The 18996-nt window shown below is 46.4% G+C and overlaps 1 protein-coding gene across 1 annotated transcript; it reads left to right on the forward strand.

The window, feature by feature from the left end:
- Positions 1-665: 665 nt before the first annotated feature.
- Positions 666-18191, forward strand: LOC310788459 (tectonin beta-propeller repeat-containing protein 1-like; the record flags this gene model as incomplete). Its single annotated transcript, XM_083650011.1, has 25 exons — positions 666-676; positions 1356-1578; positions 1950-2132; positions 2743-2865; positions 3431-3553; positions 5071-5245; positions 5481-5581; positions 5716-5817; positions 7018-7148; positions 8116-8732; positions 9348-9463; positions 9583-9738; positions 10512-10661; positions 10807-10964; positions 11416-11543; positions 12427-12520; positions 12653-12749; positions 13624-13703; positions 14244-14300; positions 14431-14605; positions 15063-15198; positions 16519-16611; positions 16774-16880; positions 17166-17285; positions 17847-18191. 25 exons carry the CDS (start codon positions 666-668, stop codon positions 18189-18191), a joined length of 3801 nt encoding a protein of 1266 aa, XP_083506137.1.
- Positions 18192-18996: the final 805 nt, after the last annotated feature.

Raw genomic sequence — 18996 nt, forward strand, 5'->3', positions numbered from 1 at the left:
TTACTTACCTGTATTATTATTACACTGACTGACAGCATGCATCTCCTCCTGTTCATATCGTTTATTGACAGGCTGCATATTGAAACTCTTTAAGCAAGCGCCATGGGTATCGGCGGCTGTTGCACCTGATGCCATGACGCGTATGTTGATATTCCCTTGACAACCGCGGATCGGATACCAAATATTCAGGTAAGGTTAGGCTACTAGCTAGCTACTTGTTGTGTGAGCCAATACTGTTTTGATCCACTTTGTAAACAGCGTTGTGTGTGGGTAAAGCGCCATTGCAGTATGTGAGAAACAGATGAATTCATTCTTGCAGGCTAAATTTAGCCTACCCCATCTCGTGCCCGTTATTTATAGGCAGCACACGTGCATTCAATCTGTATTCAGTTACAAACTACAAACGCTTGTTTAGTGATTGCACATTTAATGTTTATAGGAGAGAGCGTTGTAAATGGCCTATTTGAACGGATAGCAGAAGAGTGGTGGCAGCAAGGATATACTGTATGGTGGATTAGTATTAGCCTAGATGCCCTCTCTGCTCTGTCCAGCCAGTGAGAGTAAAGCCAGCTATAATATAGATAGGACTTCCGCTAAAAAGTTTCAAAATAAGATATTTAATGTTGATAGGTTTTTGTGAGTGAAAATAAAGAATGCATCTAAGGATGAATCTGCAGTATGAAAAGAATATGTCCTCCAAAATAATTGTTTTATATTCATAGCCAGACCTATTCAAGATACCAAATAGAGAGCCAAAACTTAAAGGGACAGCTCACCCTAAAATCCAAAATACATATTTGTCATCTCACCTGTAGTGCTATTTATCCCTCCAGATCCTTTTGTGTTAGTTGTCTGACTTTTGGAGTTAGCTCTAGAATAGATATTTCTGCCTCCTCTCAAATACAATAGATTACCACCACTGAGGTGCCCTTGAGCAAGGCCCTTAACCCCAACTGCTCCAGTGGAGCTGATCAGTGGCCAGCAGATCAGACTGTGGTTGTACTGGTCAGCTTCCAGGTATGAATGTGTGTGTGAATGTGAACAGGGCACTCCTGAAAAAGAGAGCATTGCTCTCAGTGAGACTCCCCCTGTATAAATAAAGGTAAAAAAAAAAAAAGATGTGGATGGCACTCGGCTTGTGGTGCTCAAAGCGCCAAAAATACATTTGAAAAACTCAACAGTAATGTCTCTTTCCAAAAATCATGACCCGGGTGGGTAGCTGACCATGCTGGCCGCAGCTAAAAATAAAAAATAAAAGGATGTGTGTGTGAAAGTGCACATACCAGGATGTGTCTGTGAAAGTGCACATACCAGGATGTGAGTGTGTTGAAACTGTGCAGGTGTCTCTGGCCAAGCCCCGTCATGCTGCTGTGGGCGGTGGATGTGTATGGGAGGGTGTACAGCCTGTCCACTGCCAGCGGGCGCTGGGAGCGCGATGACGACAAGCTGCTGGAGCTGAAGCGCGTCACTGCTGGGAAGGGGCGCAGCTGGGGCGTCGGCCCCGATCACCATGTTTACCTCAACATGCTGCCCAGCGAGACCCCCATCCGCTACCGTGAGGAGACCTACGAGAACCAAGTATGTTCCCCACCGGCTCATTATAGCGGAATCAAACTCAAGTATGCCTTATTGCAGCTTGTTTATCCTATTACTATTATGTATGTTTTAGCATCCATTCATAGCTTTTTTTTTCTTGGGTTGCTTTCTTGTTCCTAGTTCTTTAACTTTACGAGCAGTGGTGGCAATGGCTAGGTTTTACTCTGGGAACCCTATAGGCAGGGTGGATCCAGACATCCACTCTAAATTGTTAGACTGAAAAAAGCTGTTGTAGTATGTTGTTTCTTTGAAACAAGGATATATTAGTACATGTGATTTTACTGATAGGCTGTATTGTTTTAAATAGAGCGCTGCGTGTGTGGGTAATGCTGACTTTGTGTATGTGTCTCCAGCGATGGAACCCAGTGGACGGCTTCACCGACGTGCTGCTGCCCACAGACCGCTGGCCGTGGAGCGACGTGATGGGGATGAACCCCCAGCCGCTGCACAGCTTCCAGCTGCCCTGCCGCAGCTGGGAGTGGGAGGGAGACTGGTATGTGGACCAGAGCTGTGGAGGAGACCCCAGCCAGACAGGGGTGAGGGGCATGCACGCGCATGCACACACACACACGCTCGCACACACACACACACACACACACACACACACACACACACACACTTATTTCTTTCTTTCTTTCTTTCTTTCTTTGGTTACACTTTATTCGGATAATCCAATGTTGATGACTCAACTTCCTCTCAAGTGACTGTAATTCCTCTCAAGTGACTAATGTGTCAGTAAAAAGTCAACTGATTGTCAAGAAGAGTCTCTCTATACAGTAGCTATTCAGTGTCTGGGCTCAGGTTCATTTTAGGAGTAGGGTTAGGTTTATAAACAGGATTAGGTTTAGGGTTAGGTGTTGGTCAGAGTTGTGGTTACTTAGAAATGCAACAGACAAGTGATACTTTTTTGTCAGCTGATCATTCCTTTCTTCCTCTCTCAAACACACATAACAAGCTACTCATGCATCTTGCTACACACACTCAAAACCACCATTGTCAGGCCTGTCTACAACAAGCCGTTTTCATATTTAATCACTTGAGAAAATTCAAATTACAGATAGCTTTTAAATTTGTACGAATTCCAGTCAACATATCCGTATGTCATTTTGATTGGAATTTAAGTGAGGATCATGTGTGTCTCTCCAGGGTTGGGAGTATGCAGTAGACTTCCCGGCATACTTCTCCCCTGACAAGAAGTGGAACTCATGTGTTCGTCGCAGGCGCTGGATCCGCTACAGGAGATACACAGCACAAGGCACCTGGGCCAAGGTGTGGACAGTCTCCGGTTATATCAGTCAACAATCAATAAAAACACACACATCCTACAGTACTCAGCAGGGTAGGTGAGCGCAGGTCAGATCAGAGCTGAGAGCGCCATGTTTCTGGAATGCCAGAACATGCTTTTAAGGATGCTGTGGGTATATATATATATATATATATATATATATATATATATATATATATATATATATATATATATATATATATATATTTCTTTGATCAGCAGCACACTTGGCAGCTCAAGCCATTTTACTACAGCAGGTTTTTGAAGTAGGTAATGCTAAAGAGTTTGCCTGGTTTCAGACCACTCCAAGAAGGAAATGGAGTGTAACGAGTTGACAGTTCAGTCTGATCTCAGGCTACTAAAGAATTACTTTTAATAACGAATAACTTTCGTAATGTAGATACTTTTTAAGGCAAGTAACAAAGTAAGGCAACTAGTTACTTTTATTAATGTCCATTTTAGCCTGTTACATGCCCTGAACGTGACCAGTACATCCGGGTTTTCTCTGTTGCTCTTATCAGTGGTGGTTGACTGTCCGTCCCTCCCCAGATCCCCTTGGATGACCCCAAGAAACCCCCCCTGCCACTCAGTGACATCAGCTGTGGAGGCTGGGAGATGAGCGACCAGTCTGGGAGGTACCCCTACCTGTGGGGAGTGTCCCAGCAAGGACAGGTCAGTCCACTGGAACAAACCTACATCTGTATCTCTGTGTGTGTCTTTGTTTCCGTTTACTCGGACACGGTCGGCCTGACAGCATTCATATTTGCCATGGGTACCAGCAGAGGTCCTGAGCAGACGGTGACAGGGCCAGCATTTACTAAATGTTAAATAATGGCTAATTAGTGGGCAAAATGAGTGAGCACAGGGTCAGCACCACGGAGAGCTCCATTCGTTAGCTGCTAATGGAGCACACCTGGGTATCAGAACTAAATTAGTATAAATTGAAACTGTAATGCACTCACAAATGGGAGATGCTTAATTTCCTGGTTATTAGATCAGTGTAAGCCCCTTGTTATAGCAAAAGATGTTCAGTTTTTAAAATTTGGAAAATGCCTCTCGCAATGGACATTAGAAAGAAAACATATTTCATAGAGAAATCCTTTACTCAATAGCCTGTATTGAAAGTGAATTGATAACAACCCTTCAATCAAATCATTTAAATACGCTTGAGTTGAACTTGCGTCAAATTCAACAACCATGCCGTCGCTGTCAGGGGAAAACCAATTTTGTTTTCATATTTTAACTTCAGATGAATGATTGCATACTCGTCTGTGGGTTGAGGAACTTCTACAGTGTTTGGGTTTATAAAATCTTTTCAAAAACCAATTACATAAACTATAAACAAGGTTGTATTTCTAGCTCCTGAAAAGTTAACTGTTTGGAGATACCAGGTTTTCACACAACAGCAATTTTACTTCCACAGGGCAATTTTCATGGCATACATTAAAAGCAAAAATATGCACTATATATAAGCCTATTAGTCTAATTAGCACTGGTGAGATCACAGTATGGATTATACCCACCTGACCAGTGTATTTACTTTCTCAGCTTTCTGCCCACACTGCTGACCAAACACAATTCACTTTTCGGTTGTGGCCAGTAGGTGGCAGCATGACACCGTATCATTCACCAAGTCAGACTTTATGAGCTGCTTGAGCCAGCTGAGTGCTGTCACTCTCCTTGTGTGCCTGTACAAATGTAAAATCATGCCAGCAGGGCTTCCTCAGCATGCCATGCTCCAGCCAACAAGAGGGGGCAGACGACTATTAACTGACCACTGTCATTTGAAGCAGCAGTTTGTCCTGCCAGGCTCTAAATACAGAAGCTTTCTAGAACAGCGCTGTAATTGTTATTGAATAATGACAATTTGTAAATGTGCCTTTATTTTAGCAATGCATTGTAAACTATTTAGGTTACATTCAAAATGGTAACATGCAGGCTTGGTTTTCTGTGAATTAACTGGAAAATGGGCTGTGTGGATCACTTGCATTGACCTTCATATGCCTTTACTCAAAAATCAAGCATTTAAGCAAAAGCCTTTATTTACAGTACGGTAGATCAAAATGGCTTTGAGATTATGCAAAATGTAGTACATTCAATCAGGTGTGTGTGTCTAAAGGTTTAACTGGTAGTGTACGTTATTCCACCAAGCCCCAGAAAAAACCTATGACTGCATGTGTCCTCTGCAGGTGTGGTTCAGGGAGGGCATCCACCCTCGGGTCCCAGAGGGCTCAGGCTGGGAGGAGGTGGAGGTGCCCAAAGAGGTGGCCCAGATCTCGGCCGGTCCCGGAGACCTGCTGTGGGCCCTGCTGTGGGACGGGAACCTGCTGGTCCGCACCGGCCTCAGCCTGGACAGCCCCATAGGTCAGCAGTAACATCCCCTCTATCTCTCCGCTAAGCTCTCAATTGTCCTTTCCCGAGCTCTTTGCTTTTTACATGAGCACAAATTCACTGTATGCCTAGCAGCAAGTCAATACAATAGTACTCTTACAGATCAGGGTTTAAAATGTCACATTTCCTGGCGACAGCTTGTTTATTTGTGGTCTTCTTGACTTGTTGTGTAGTAAAGTAAACGTAAAGCCCTTTCTCCTCCTGTCAGGTACATCGTGGGTAGAGGTGGCACCCCCGCTGAAGGAGGTTGAAGCCCTGCATGTGGCTGTGGGAGTGGGTGTGGTCTGGTTGGTCACCAAGGACTACAAGGTCAATCAACACTCCTCGCATCTCATCATACTCTGAAGAGTGGTGGGTCAGTGCGGTGGTGGTGACACGTGTGTGTGTGTGTGTGTGTGTGCGTGCGTGCGCGTGCGCGTGCGTGTGTGTGTGTGTGTGTCCAGGTTTGGTTCAGGCGTGGCGTGAACTCCCACAATCCTTGTGGCTCAGGCTGGATCAGCATTGGAGGGGAGATGATGATGGTGGACGTTGGACTCAATGACCAGGTCCACACACTTCCACTGAACATTTCACTATCACAGCCTGGAGTTCAGTAAATGGAGAAAAAGCCAGCACTCCAAATGTCCTTTCACAGGTTTTAATAGTTCCTCAACCGGGCAGCAGCAACGAACGTTTCAGCCAAAGGCCTTCCTCAGCGTTGTCAGCCAACGCTGAGGAAGGCCTTTGGCTGAAACGTTCGTATGCAATTTGAACCCACCTTCAGTTCCAAACCACATATCTACCGTACTCTTTATTCTTTCCAGGGAAGATGCAGCAAATAGTAAAACATAGGATTTGATGAGAAGGATTAGATGGGGTCATAACATTTAACTTCTCGCCGCTCTCGATTTGTTTTGTCAGTGAAATTGTATCTCCAATCTGATAATGATTTTTTTTTTATAGTATCCTAGACTAGTATTTTCCCTTTAATCCAGTCTCAAGCCCAGCTGCTGCGCTCCTGGCTCTGCTCATCCCCCTCTGACCGATTCACATTACCCTGGCTGGCGGGGACACTCTTGGCTCTGTGTCCACTGCTGAGTCTTATAGAGTGGACATTGCTAGCTCTGCAATCCCTTGTCTCTCACCTCGTCCCTCTCTGCACCAACCCCCACACCCCCCCTCCGTCCACTTCTCAGCCTCTAGCCCCGCCCCTTGACTGTCTTGTAATGTGAGTTTGGCACTAGCACCCAGCCTTATATATCCCCGGACTATGTTCCTGCCGGCCTGACATATGGGAGACTCCCTAATTAGAAGCTGGCCAAGCCGTCGTCATCACATCCCATATTTCATATTTCAGGCCTGCGGTTATGGATATGGCTTGTTAGGTGGCGGGCGCCAGTTGTTACAGTATATGGCCTTATAAAGTAGCAGCTGCTGGTGTCCCACCAGTGCCTCCCACGGGTCCTAGAAGACTGAATACACTTTAATTGGATAGTTATGGAAGATTATGGCCACATCTATCCTAACAGGCTTTCATGGGTTATTGGATTTCATGCTTGCAATCACTGAGGGAGAGTGAATTTATTCAGTGGCTCAATAAAGTCAATATATAAGGTTACGACAGGTGTGTGTGTGTGTGTGTGGGTGTGTGTGTGTGTGTGTGTGTGTGTGTGTGTGTGTGTGTGTGTGTGTGTGTGTTAGGTGTGTGCGTCTGTGTTACTTCACCTCTATTGTTCTGATCCATTGCTTCTGTGCACCTGTGTCAGGTGTGGGCGGTTGGTGAGGACCGCGGCCTGTATTTCAGAATAGGCGTTACTCCGTCTGAACCAAGTGGGAACGGCTGGATCCCTGTTTCTGCCCAATGGGGCAGTCGCAAACAAGAGATTGCTCCACCCAGGTCTGTAATAACAAGAATAATAATATTAATAATTTAGCTGAACCTTGTTATATGATGTATGCACGGAGTACACAAAAGGCAGGCATTTTTAATGATGTTGACTGACAAGCCAAATCCAGGTAAATGCTTTGTTCCCTCAGTAGTTTCATGTATAAAGACTCCATATTAGAAAGGTCTACCTAATATTTAGCGCACTGTCTCTCCCTGGCATGTACGCTCAAACCGCTGTCGATGATCCAGAATGTGGCGGCGCGTCTGGTCTTCAACCAGCCTAAAAGAGCAGACATGTCACTCCGCTCTGCTGGTCATGTCCCTGCACTGGCTCCCAGTTGCTGCCCGTATCAAGTTCAAATCCTTGATGCTCGCCTACGAACGTACTTACTTTGCTTAATCCTCTTCGTCCCTGGTGGGACATAAGGCTTCGACGATCTCCATCTCGACCTGTCTTGCGCTGCATGTTCACCATGTTAGGTCCATCTCCTTTAACTCAGCTGTCACGGTTCGCCGCCAGGTTGTTTTGGGCCGGCCTTGCTTCCCTCTCCCCTGATGGGAGTCCATCTTAGTGCAACCTTGGGGATTCGATCCTGTTCCATTCTGAGGACGTGCCCTATAGCCTTCGAGGTCGGCGGCGTTTGATCTCCAGCACCACACTGTTGCACTAATGCACTTAGTCAATTTATATAGCTGTGCATTATTAGATCTTCTCAGGCCGGACGATGCAGCAGATCTTCCTGAGGCATCCGTTGTGGAGGGCATTGACCTTTTTCCTGTCACGTGTTGTCACTCGCCATGCCAGCAGCACTCATACTGAACATACAACAGCAGTGATCTTACATTGGTGTTGTGTTGTATTAAGATCCCATGTGTACGTTGCTTTGGATAAAATCATCTGTCAAATTGGAAATTGTGAATCATGTCTATGTGTCCATTATTTCTTACAGTGGTTCTGTGTGTCTGTGTTTTGTAGAAATGTCTGCGAGTTTGGTGGCCAGATGACTGAGGCTTCCCAAGGCTCAGTCCTGAGCTGCACCGACTCAGACTCGGAGTTAGGCCTTACAGACTCACCAACTAACCAACAAGCCCCAGCCCTAGAGGCAGCAGAGCCCTCTGTCCTCCCCCTAGGGGCAGCCGACACGCCTACGCCTCCCCTCGAGGCAGAGGCCGTCCCCTCTGCCACCCAGGGGGACGCCCCCAAACCCTTCATCCCCGCCAGCGACAGCTTCATCACCAGCCTGGTCTCAGACCGTGAGAAAACGTCCACGTCCCAACCGTCCATCACAGAGGCACCCCAGGTAGAGAGCGGAGAGCCCTCCCCGGCCCCAGTGCTCTGTACCCCGGAGGCGGCGGGCCAGGATGAGCCCTGGAGCAACGTGGATCTGGAGGCGGCCCGGAGGAGGCGGTCTTTGGGTGAGGGGGGCGCTGCGGCCACCTACGCCCTGGGCCTGGACACCCCTCAGGGGGCCACCTACGCCCTGGACACCCCTCAGGGGGTTGGGGAAGAGGACGGGCCAGTGTGGGCCTGGATCTCCGGGGGAGGCTGCGATGTGGACGCGAACTCTCAGATCAGCTGGCTCAGTCCCACAGGTAGCATTATGGACAACCAGTGTTGTTCACTGATTGAAGGTTTTATATAGTCACACATACACTACCAGTCAAAGGTTTGGACACACCTGATTGAATGTATTGTGTTTTTCCTCATCTTAAAGCCCCCCAAAAAAGTGTTTAGACAAATATAAATAGTTGATGCCTATGTATGAATTTCTTTCAAAGCCTTTGCATTTCCATCAAGGCAAAGGAGGGCTACTTAAAATAATCTAAAATATAAGATGGTTCTGATTTGTTTTGACACTTTTTTGATCACTGAATACTTCTATTTGTGTTATTTCATAGTTTTGATGTGTTTACTAATATTCTAAAATGTGAAAAAATAGTAAAAAAAAAACGTTGACTGGATAACAGCCATAGCAGAATTTGCAGGTGAGATGACGGCTTATGAAGCGCCTCATTAAAAGACCCTTAATTGATAAAGTGGCGTTATGTCAATACAGTATCTGTTATAAATGATATTGATCTCGTCTGAATGTTTACAACTGTGCACTGTGTGTCTATGTGGTGTGTTTGCATTGGTACATGTGTGTAGAGATATACCTGTTGTCTCTGTGTCTGCCCGTCTGTCTGACTAGTGTGTCTGTCTGTCAGGCCCTCTCACCAGCTCCCTGTCGCTGACTCCTGTGCAGTCAGCAGCCTGGAGCGAACAGCAGCAGCAGGAGCAACGCCGAGAGGAGATCCACAAGAAACCGCTGGAGCGGAGCCACGTAAGACTGACTCTGCCCTGACTCGGTGCCTCTCGTTCCCTGTATTTGACACTATTTGTCCCTCCCACACCCACATTTTCCCTGACTCTGTGTCTCTGTCCGCCCCCGCCCTCCTCCAGTCGGTGTGGGTGCGTAAGGGTGCGCTGCGCTGGTGGAGGGATTGGAAACCTAACCGCTGGGTGGATGTGAACGTAGCTCTGGAGCAATCGACCAACTCTGATGGCAGGAAGGACAGCATCTTCTTCGTCTACTACACCCAGTATGACGAGAGGAAGGTTAGTGATGTTGTCAGGTTGTTTGCCCTTCAATTTGCCCCCTGATGTCATCACTCCAGAGAAGCTTCAGTTGGGGCAGAGATTTTATCAGTTGTTAATAAGCTTCCTGGTTCTTTCCCTACTTGTTTTGCCTTGGTTCACCCTTTTTTGAACAAGCCCACTTTAGATCCCCCACATTCTTAGCAATTTTAGACCTATTTCAAAACTCTGCTTTTATCCAAGGCATTAGAGAAAGTAGTTTCCTCTGAGCTAATTGCTTTTAGCGCTGCCTGTGATAGAAGATTTATTTGAAGTTTATTATATCATTGTGTCACTGTTGATGGTTTTGGTTGTTTTATTGTTTTCCTTGTGTGAAGCACTTTGCAGCCTTGTTTTGAAAAGTGCTCTGTAAATAAAGTTATTATGTTTATCCTTAAGGGTTGAAGTTGGAGGCATGGCAGAAAATTCTTAGACGGCACAAGAGTAACATTACCTCATGTATGTCATTGCTAGACAGGTGACACAATTGGGCCGACTGGGTAGCCCAGTGTCTATCCTGTCACAGAAAGGTCAAAGTTCGACCCCAGCAACAACCAGTGTGTGTCCATCAGTGACCGTGTGACCTGCCCAAGTGTCATTGAGTGTCAAACCTGCTCACTTATTTTAAATGACTCTGGATGTGTGTCAGAATCAATGCAGAAAAGTGAATGGAAAATGTCTACTCACACAACTGTCATTCGTTATTTACTGTCTCTCTCTGTCCCTCTCTTTCACTCTGTCTCTGTCTCTCTCAGTCCCTTCATGTGTTTGTAAATGAGATGACGGTGCTGGTTCCAGTGCTCAGGGACTGCCACTATGCCTTTGCTGTGTATACAGCCCAAAGGACCAAGCAGAGGTGGCCTCTGGTCCTGGCAGCACAAACTGAGAAGGACATGAACGACTGGGTAACACCGAAGAGAAACTAAATAAAAAACAAATGATAGTAATACTAATGGCTATACTATAATAATAATAATTAGACAGCCAGTCTCTAGTATTTAACTTAGAATGCATTACTAACTACACTCCTTGTCTCTCCTGTGTATGCAGCTGTCGCTGTTGTGTGAGTGTTGCTGTGAGTGCCGAGGGATCAGGGGTCCCCCGTCTAGACAGGCCCTGTGGTCCACCACCTCCAAAGGAGACACCATGGTCCATGAGCCCTCCTACTCCCTGGAGGCTCCCGCACACACACTGGCCTGTGACCAAATGTGAGGCCATGCTCGTGGTCCACCCCGTCTGCCTATCTGTTTTATATTGCTGTTCATTCGCTTGCTCTCTGGTGGTGTTTTCCCATTAGCTTCTTTGTGTTTACATTGTCTTCATTTGATTTGGATTCATTAATTGGAGCTAAGACGCTTTTGGGAAACTGGTCCCTGCCGTATCTCTTTCTCCACAGTTTTCAGTTGTTAAACCACAAACTCTTGCATGCCCCATTGTTGCATTGGTGCCGGTAATCAAGTCATCTCATCCTCTTGTCCGGTCTGTTCTTCTTAATAACATCATCTCTGTGAATTTCCGTATCGCTAACATGCTAACATCTCATTCAGCCTGGTGAAAATGTGTTTGTGTGTGTGTGGTGGCAGTGTGTCTTCCTGTGCTGAAGTGTGTGCTAACACTAATGTGGCTAACGCTGGGTGCTCCTGCTGTGTGGTGCTGCAGGTTCTGGCGGCAGGTCCCGGGCCACCTGCGCTGTGTAGAGTCTAACAGTCTGGGGCTGGTGTGGGGCATCGGGTGGGACGGCACCGCCTGGGTCTACAGTGGGCGCTATGGGCAACAGCCCACCCCGGGTAAACATGTACCCATATACCCACTGCCTTAAAGGAACGCTTCACCCCAAAATGAAAAATCAGTCATTCTCTATATTATGTAACTCCATATCAGTCGAAACGCCACTGAAGATAACAGGGACATCCAGTAGGGGTGGGAATCACAACAAAGTGCATAGAGTCTAGTTAGTAAAAAAAAAACTGTGCTTAACAAACATAATCAACTTGTTTTATGTAAACCTGGACACGTTTCAGTGCATGCATGTTTTAATAAAAATATCGATATTTGGCACCAGTGAATCGATAACGTATCGCAAGAGGAAGTATCACAATTTCAGTATTGATATTTTGTCCCCACCCCTAACATCCAGCCATTTCCCCAGACATCTTGTGCAGCAAGAAGTGTTTTATAGCCAAACGATTGCACTGTGAGTCCAACTGCAATATTTACCTCATGATCTTCTATACCTCCTTCAGTAGATAATGACTGAATTGACATTTTGGAGAGAACTATTGCTTCCCCCCCGCTTAATCTCTGTCTATCAGTCCTTGGCCACAATCTAGTCCTTACTGATAAATCCCTTGAGTTGATTCTTGATCACATTTCTGATGGATCCTTTAAAGGGATTTTACTTTATAATGGCCGTTGCCTCTTGCATATTTGTTCATATATTCACTATGCATTTCATTACATTCCCAAATAAATTCATTGATTAGCAAACACGCAAGAGAGAATTAATCAACTTAATTTAGCTTGCTACTCCGGTGTGTAATTGCTTGAGCACGGTTCAAGACTTTGCCATCTGTTGCAATTATAGAGATTGATATGCACACGTGCCCACACACACATCTTACAAATACAGACGTGTCTGCATAAAATATTAGCATGGATGGTGTGTTGCAGGAGATGCGGGTCAGACGCACCCACAGACCGACGTCAGGAGCGTGCACGTGTACGAGAATCAGAGATGGAACCCTATGGCTGGATACACAGACAAGTAGGGCTCTTTTGTGTTTAGTACTGTATATACAGTAAAAGCCACAGTTCAGCATTCTTTGCAGTTATGTGTGTTAAGAATGTCAACAAAGTAGTCCACAATGCAGCCTGTGTTTGTGTGTGACTCCTCCAGAGGTCTTCCTACAGACCGGCCCATGTGGAGCGACGAGAGTGGGCTGAAGGAGTGCACCAAAGGCAGCACCCCCCCTCCCTCCCCACAGTGGGCCTGGGTAGGTACCCCCCTCCCTCCCCTCAGTGGGCCTGGGTAGATACCCCACCTCCCTCCCCTCAGTGGTCCTGGGTAGATACCCCGCCTCCCTTCCCCCGCCCGGCATGGTTTTGCGCAGCCACGACTTGGAGCCTTGCCGCCGCCGAGCGGCGACAGCGAGACTGTGCATACTCGAACGTCACTCGTCCAAAAAGTTTATCGTGTCGTTTACCAAGAACTTGCATCATGTCGGTGGGGGAACATTTTATTGTCCCTCCATTTCAAAACTCATTCCGGTGAGCCTGCAGAAGGCTTTGCTAGATGAGGGACAAGCACGTTAAATGAGGAAATGGCATTTCCTCATCCCTCACAACAATGAGTTGACGGCACTAGACGGCGCAGAGTCACATTTTCGAGCAGCTGCACGCCCCCTACGCCGAGCTGCGGCGACCCCCTCGGCGCAGTCAGCGCCATCGATTTCGCTCGAGCATAATTTGCGCTTCAGTGGTCCTGGATAGGTAAGCCCCCCCCCCCCTCCCCTCAGTGGTCCTGGGTAGGTAGTCCCCTCCCTCCCCTCAGTGGTCCTGGGTAGGTACCCCCCTTCCTCCCCTCAGTGGTCCTGGGTAGGTACCCCCCTTCCTCCCCTCAGTGGTCCTGGGTAGGTACCCCCCTCCCTCCCCTCAGTGGTCCTGGGTAGGTACCCCCCTTCCTCCCCTCAGTGGTCCTGGGTAGGTAGTCCCCTCCCTCCCCTCAGTGGTCCTGGGTAGTTACCCCCCCCCCCCCCCCCCCTTCCTCAGTGGTCCTGGGTAGGTGGTGTCCTAAGCCACAATTCCTCCAACATAACACATTTCATTGTCTGCTTCGCTAGAAGCTAATGTTGTCCCCTTTTCTCCCAGGTGACAGAGTGGGCCTTGGACTTCAACGTCCCAGGAGGGACAGACAGCGAAGGCTGGCAGTATGCTGCAGACTTCCCTGTGTACGTATAACAAAGAAAGCATTTGGCAGCATGTTGTCTTGTGATCATCCAGCAGGGGGAGGGAGGGGTGAAGGCTGGCAGTAGTGGACAAAAATACTCAGTGATGTCATTCATGCACACATCACTGGTCGACAACTTAATGCAAATCAACTCTCAATAACTATCAAAAATAAATGAATGTCTGCAAAACTCTTTACCGTTTTCTGATATACTACTGATTTTGTAATGATACAAAGCTGGTTGAAAGTGGGTGGAGTGTTCCTTTAATGATCAAAAGTACTGATTCTTTCAGAGTGTTGAGTGATGAGCTTATTGTATGTTTTGAATGTAACACCTTATTCTGCAAAGTAACTATTAACTCAAGCCAGTGCAGTAAAAAGTACAATATCCCCCTCTGAAAGTAGTCGAGTAAAAGTATAAAGTCTCACAAAATGGAAATACTCAAGTAAATTAAAGTGCCAGTACCTCAAAATTGTACTGAAGTAAATGTATTTACCGGCAGTTACTTTCCACCTTGGCTGATTTATCTCTTTCATACAGGACATTCCATGGCCACAAGACCATGAAAGACTTTGTTAGACGCAGGAGATGGGCGAGGTACGCACACACACACACACACACACACACACACACACACACACACACACACACACACACACACACACCATTTGATTGTCTGTGGTCTGTAGCACACATTCTTCTCAAACATTGAAATGATCACATGCAGGAGGTGTAAGATCACAGTGAGAGGCCCGTGGCAGCAGGTGCCGCCCATCCCTCTGAGTGACATCTCGGTGATGCCCTGCCTGGCCCAGAGCCGCATGGAGCAGGTCCCTGTCTGGGCCCTCAGTGACAAGGGGGACGTCCTGTGCCGGCTGGGGGCCAGCGCCCAAAACCCTGCGGTGAGGAACACATGGCATAATAATAATAATAATATGGGAAAACCATGTACAGCAATTCTGGAATTGTCATGGATAAGTTACACAATAAAGCTTATTTCCATTGTAGTGCTTATAATCATTCTAGGGAGAGACAGAGAAGTGCAAGGAAAATAATAACAACAGAACCTAAGGAGAAAGGTGGACGTGTTTTTCCCCTCATGAGAACAAATTAGTGTGTGTAGAGGAGGAAGATGTGGAAAAGGGAATATGATTTGATAAATAAATGAGCCTACAATGCATGTTCTTTGGTTCAAGTCCTTGCTTCAAACTTGTCATCAACATCTTGTTCATCTGTCCATTTCATTTGAATTCCTTTGAAGTTGTTCTCTTTCAGTTTGCCTCTCATTTGTAGCTACTTGACCAAAGGCAACAAAGCAAAGGCAACCACTTCCTAAGTGCAGTGTGTGTGATCCCGTAGGGCAGTTCCTGGCTCCACGTGGGAACCGACCAGCCCTTTAAGTCCATCTCCATCGGCGGAGCCAACCAGGTGTGGGCCATCGCCAAGGATGGAGCCGTGTTCTACAGAGGATCTGTGTCCCCCCAAAACCCTGCAGGTCAGGCAATATGATGTCATGCATTTCATTACATTATATCATATTAATCATACCACATAGGGCTGTCACTTTTTATTCAAAATTCGAATTTAACTTCGAATGTGGGGGAGAAGGGCATGTTCGAATGTATAATTGACCTGTTCGATTTCTTTTTTTTTTATTATTATTATTAATTTATTTTTAATTAACCAAAATTAACCAACTGCTGCTTGCTGGTAATGTTAATCCCATGTTAGAAAAAGACTCCAGATTTGTCGCGTTAGTCTCTTCTGAGAAAGATTGTCTCCAGGGTCTGAAAAGTTGTCTCGAGTTGGATGGAGCAAAAAAAAATTATAATAATAATAATAATAATTTATTAACCAAAAAACATTTTGCGGGCAATTAAAGTTCGTTCGAACTTTATTTTGGGAAAAAGTGACAGCCACAATACCACATTACATTTATCACTTCCTATCACTCATGTCATATCATAATTTGCAAGGGGGAAAAAGGTCAAAATGTTCAGAGATCTGTAATGTATAAACATTGCATGCCTGTCTTGCATACAACATGTGAAGTCAATTGAGGTTTAATTCTGAAACAAGGCCAAAGTACGTAAACATGTCCGCCCCCATGAATTATGCACGCTCCCTTTGGGCCAATCAGTATCAGGTCAGCAAATGTTGCAGCACAAATTGGTGCAATAAATAGCCAGAATGAGAATGAGACACATTCCTTTAAGTTTTGTCAAAATGTGATCATCAGCATCAGTGATATTGAGACAGACATACAGACGATGAGACAAATGTTCTAGTGAGTGACAGATGGATGGACGAATGGACAAGTGCTGACCCATAGAGACACTGCGGAGCGCGTCATCATTCAGAAACCACGCCCAAAACGTGGGGAAACAAAAACTCCCCCCCCAATCCTGGCGTTCTCCTATGTCGCGTGCATGGTCGCTTGTTGCACACAAAGATCATATACAGAAGATGAACACTCCAACTTACTTCCTTGACAGCTAGATCCACATTTTTCTTCTCGCCAATTCTCAATGGCTTCCTTGTTTTGCTCGGGAGTACAAAACAACTTTAATTGGCGATTTTTTACATTTGTTGTTTGCGCAGCCCACCACACAACAGCTTTTAGCTATGTTTAATTCAAGGAAAAGTATGCTGGTGTATGGGAGTGAATGGAGTGCTTCCCCCGTGATGGGCGTGGCCTATTTCATGCAGTGTCTCTATAGTCCCTGCCCTGATTTCATCGTAGGGGACAGTCATCTGATTATTCAGTATATGAATGACCCCTAATGTTAACCTTAACCCTCTTGTCCCTCTGCAGGAGAATGCTGGTACCACATCCCCTCTCCCCCCAGGCAGACCCTCAGACAGCTATCTGTGGGCAGGACTTCTGTCTTTGCTGTGGATGAAAACAGTGAGTAGCCATTCACATTAGATGTCTTTTTCTTTCCCTTTTCAGAACCAAGGACTGCATATACAATTTCCCTTTAAAATAAAAGATCATGAATTAAAAGTACACTGCGATAAATATTATTGTCATTATAAGTAGTACTTATGTCTGTCTGCCTGTCTCTAGGTAACCTGTGGTACAGACAGGGCCTCACCCCCAGCTACCCTCAAGGTTCGGCCTGGGAGCTCATCTCCAACAATGTCACCAAGGTTTCTGTGGGACCGCTGGACCAGGTCAGTGTTACTGAATCCTGCTAGCCTCCATCTTTGGTCATTGTTCCTCTAACACTGGCTGGTCGGTCTTACCTCGCACACACTAGTCACACTCTTGCATTGCTTTAACGCTCCAGACAACCTGGAGCATGGCCAGTGTGAAATGACCCACCATCCACTGCTCGCATGGCTCAGTGTTGTTGTCTGCTGCAGGTGGTGGGGATCATAGCAGATGGTGTTCAGTGTTGTTGTCTGCTGCAGGTGTGGATCATAGCAGATGGTGTTCAGTGTTGTTGTCTGCTGCAGGTGTGGATCATAGCAGATGGGGTTCCAGGTTTCTCCAGCGAGATGCCTGGAGCTGCCTGCCACAGGCTGGGCGTGGGACCCATGCAGCCCAAGGGCCATTCCTGGGACTATGGTATAGGGGTGAGTCTCTCATCATTCTATCTCCCTCCCTAATTCACATTGCATAAACAAGCCATGTTTCTATCTTGTTTATAAAAACGAAAACACGTGTTGATGTCGGCAATCTAGGAATTGATGTTTATTTTAGCGGGGCACTATAAATCTGTCTGCATAACACCTAACGTTATGCCAATGTTGCCAATATTACTTTAGGTTCCTGTGTATTGCTGCTGTAGTTCCCAATGATACACCCCAAGAATGGTGTGTGTTTTCCCAGAAAAGTGTTTCTCCCAGAAATGTTCTTCATGTGATGATATTGTATCATCGATGTCCATTGGACAATAATAATAGACGTTCAGCGATGCTAGTCAGGGTAATCATAAATCGCTGTACTATAAATTGCCCTTGTGTGTCATGACTGTATTGAAATCAATAAATGTTTTTTGTTTGTTTTTTGACTCCTCTCAGTGGGGTATTCAGTGGAAGCAGGAACAGTGTTGTGTACAGTACAGTGTTGTGTTCAGGACAGTGTTGTGTTCAGGACAGTGTGTTTACAGTGACGTATGTGTGTTTGACCTGCAGGGAGGATGGGAGCACATCAGCGTGAGGGGGAACTCGACAGAGGCTCCTCGCCCGCCCCACCCTAACGCTGCTGCCCTTCCCGCCAGCCCCCTCCCCTCCAGGAGCCCTCTCCCCTCCGGCAGCCCCCTCTTCTCCAGGAGCCCTCTCCCCTCCGGCAGCCCCCTCTCCTCCAAGAGCCCTCTCCCCTCCGGCAGCCCCCTCCCCTCCAGGCCTGGTGCTGGCCTCCCCGGCAACCTCCTCCCCCCCGGCAGCCCCCTTCCCTCCAGGCCCGGTGCTGGCCTCCCCGGCAGCCCCCTTCCCTCCAGCCCTGACACACAGGAGAATGGGGAGGCTGTGGGTGTGTAGGAGCCTCCCATCTTCTTCCCCAGCCCTGTTTGGGCCTGCCTGGCCACACATCTGTCTCCTCAGACCTCCCGGCCCCCAGGCCCTTATCCCTTCATGTAAAGGGACTGCACAATCGTACCACTGAGTTTCTATCTTTTGGTTGGATTTGGCACATTATCGATGGATGAATGTTAACATTAGTCTCGTGTCCCAGGCGGAAAACATGTCAATATGCAGTGATGAGAAAAGACAAAAGAGAGCTGAAGGGCATTTCGGTGTAACGGATCGTGATGTCGGCTCTGGTGGGGTAGAAAATAAAAGGTGACAGTGCAAAGTGTTTGATCTTTGAGGATTTGGCTACCGGAGTGTCCTTGGGATCGAGCAATAGCTTTTATTCATCCACATAATAAAACCTAAGAGGGGAGGGATTTATGTGAAGGCTTAGGGTTGGGCACCAAATTGATTTCTGTTCACACACAATCCCACAGTAGAATCCAGTTTGTTGTTTTGTTTGTTTGTTTTGTCTGATTTGCCTGATTGACGTACAGTATTGTGCAAAAGTTGTAGGCACATGTAAAAGAAAATAGTAAAGTGAAAATGCTTCCAAAAACAATTAAATGACAAGTTTCTAAATATCAAAACAATGTACAGTGCTATAAAGAGCAGTCTACTGGATGAGTAAACACCTAAGACACACTTTGGTGGCTAGGATCTTTTGCACAGTACTGTACATTTTCACCTGCATGTGATTTAAATTATGAATTTATTTATTACGTATTTATTTGTTGAATTTTGTTTCTTCATTATGTTACATGTTTGCGATGGA

This window comes from Poromitra crassiceps (assembly GCF_964638095.1).
Source record: "Poromitra crassiceps genome assembly, chromosome: 13".
Lineage (NCBI taxonomy): Eukaryota > Metazoa > Chordata > Actinopteri > Beryciformes > Melamphaidae > Poromitra > Poromitra crassiceps.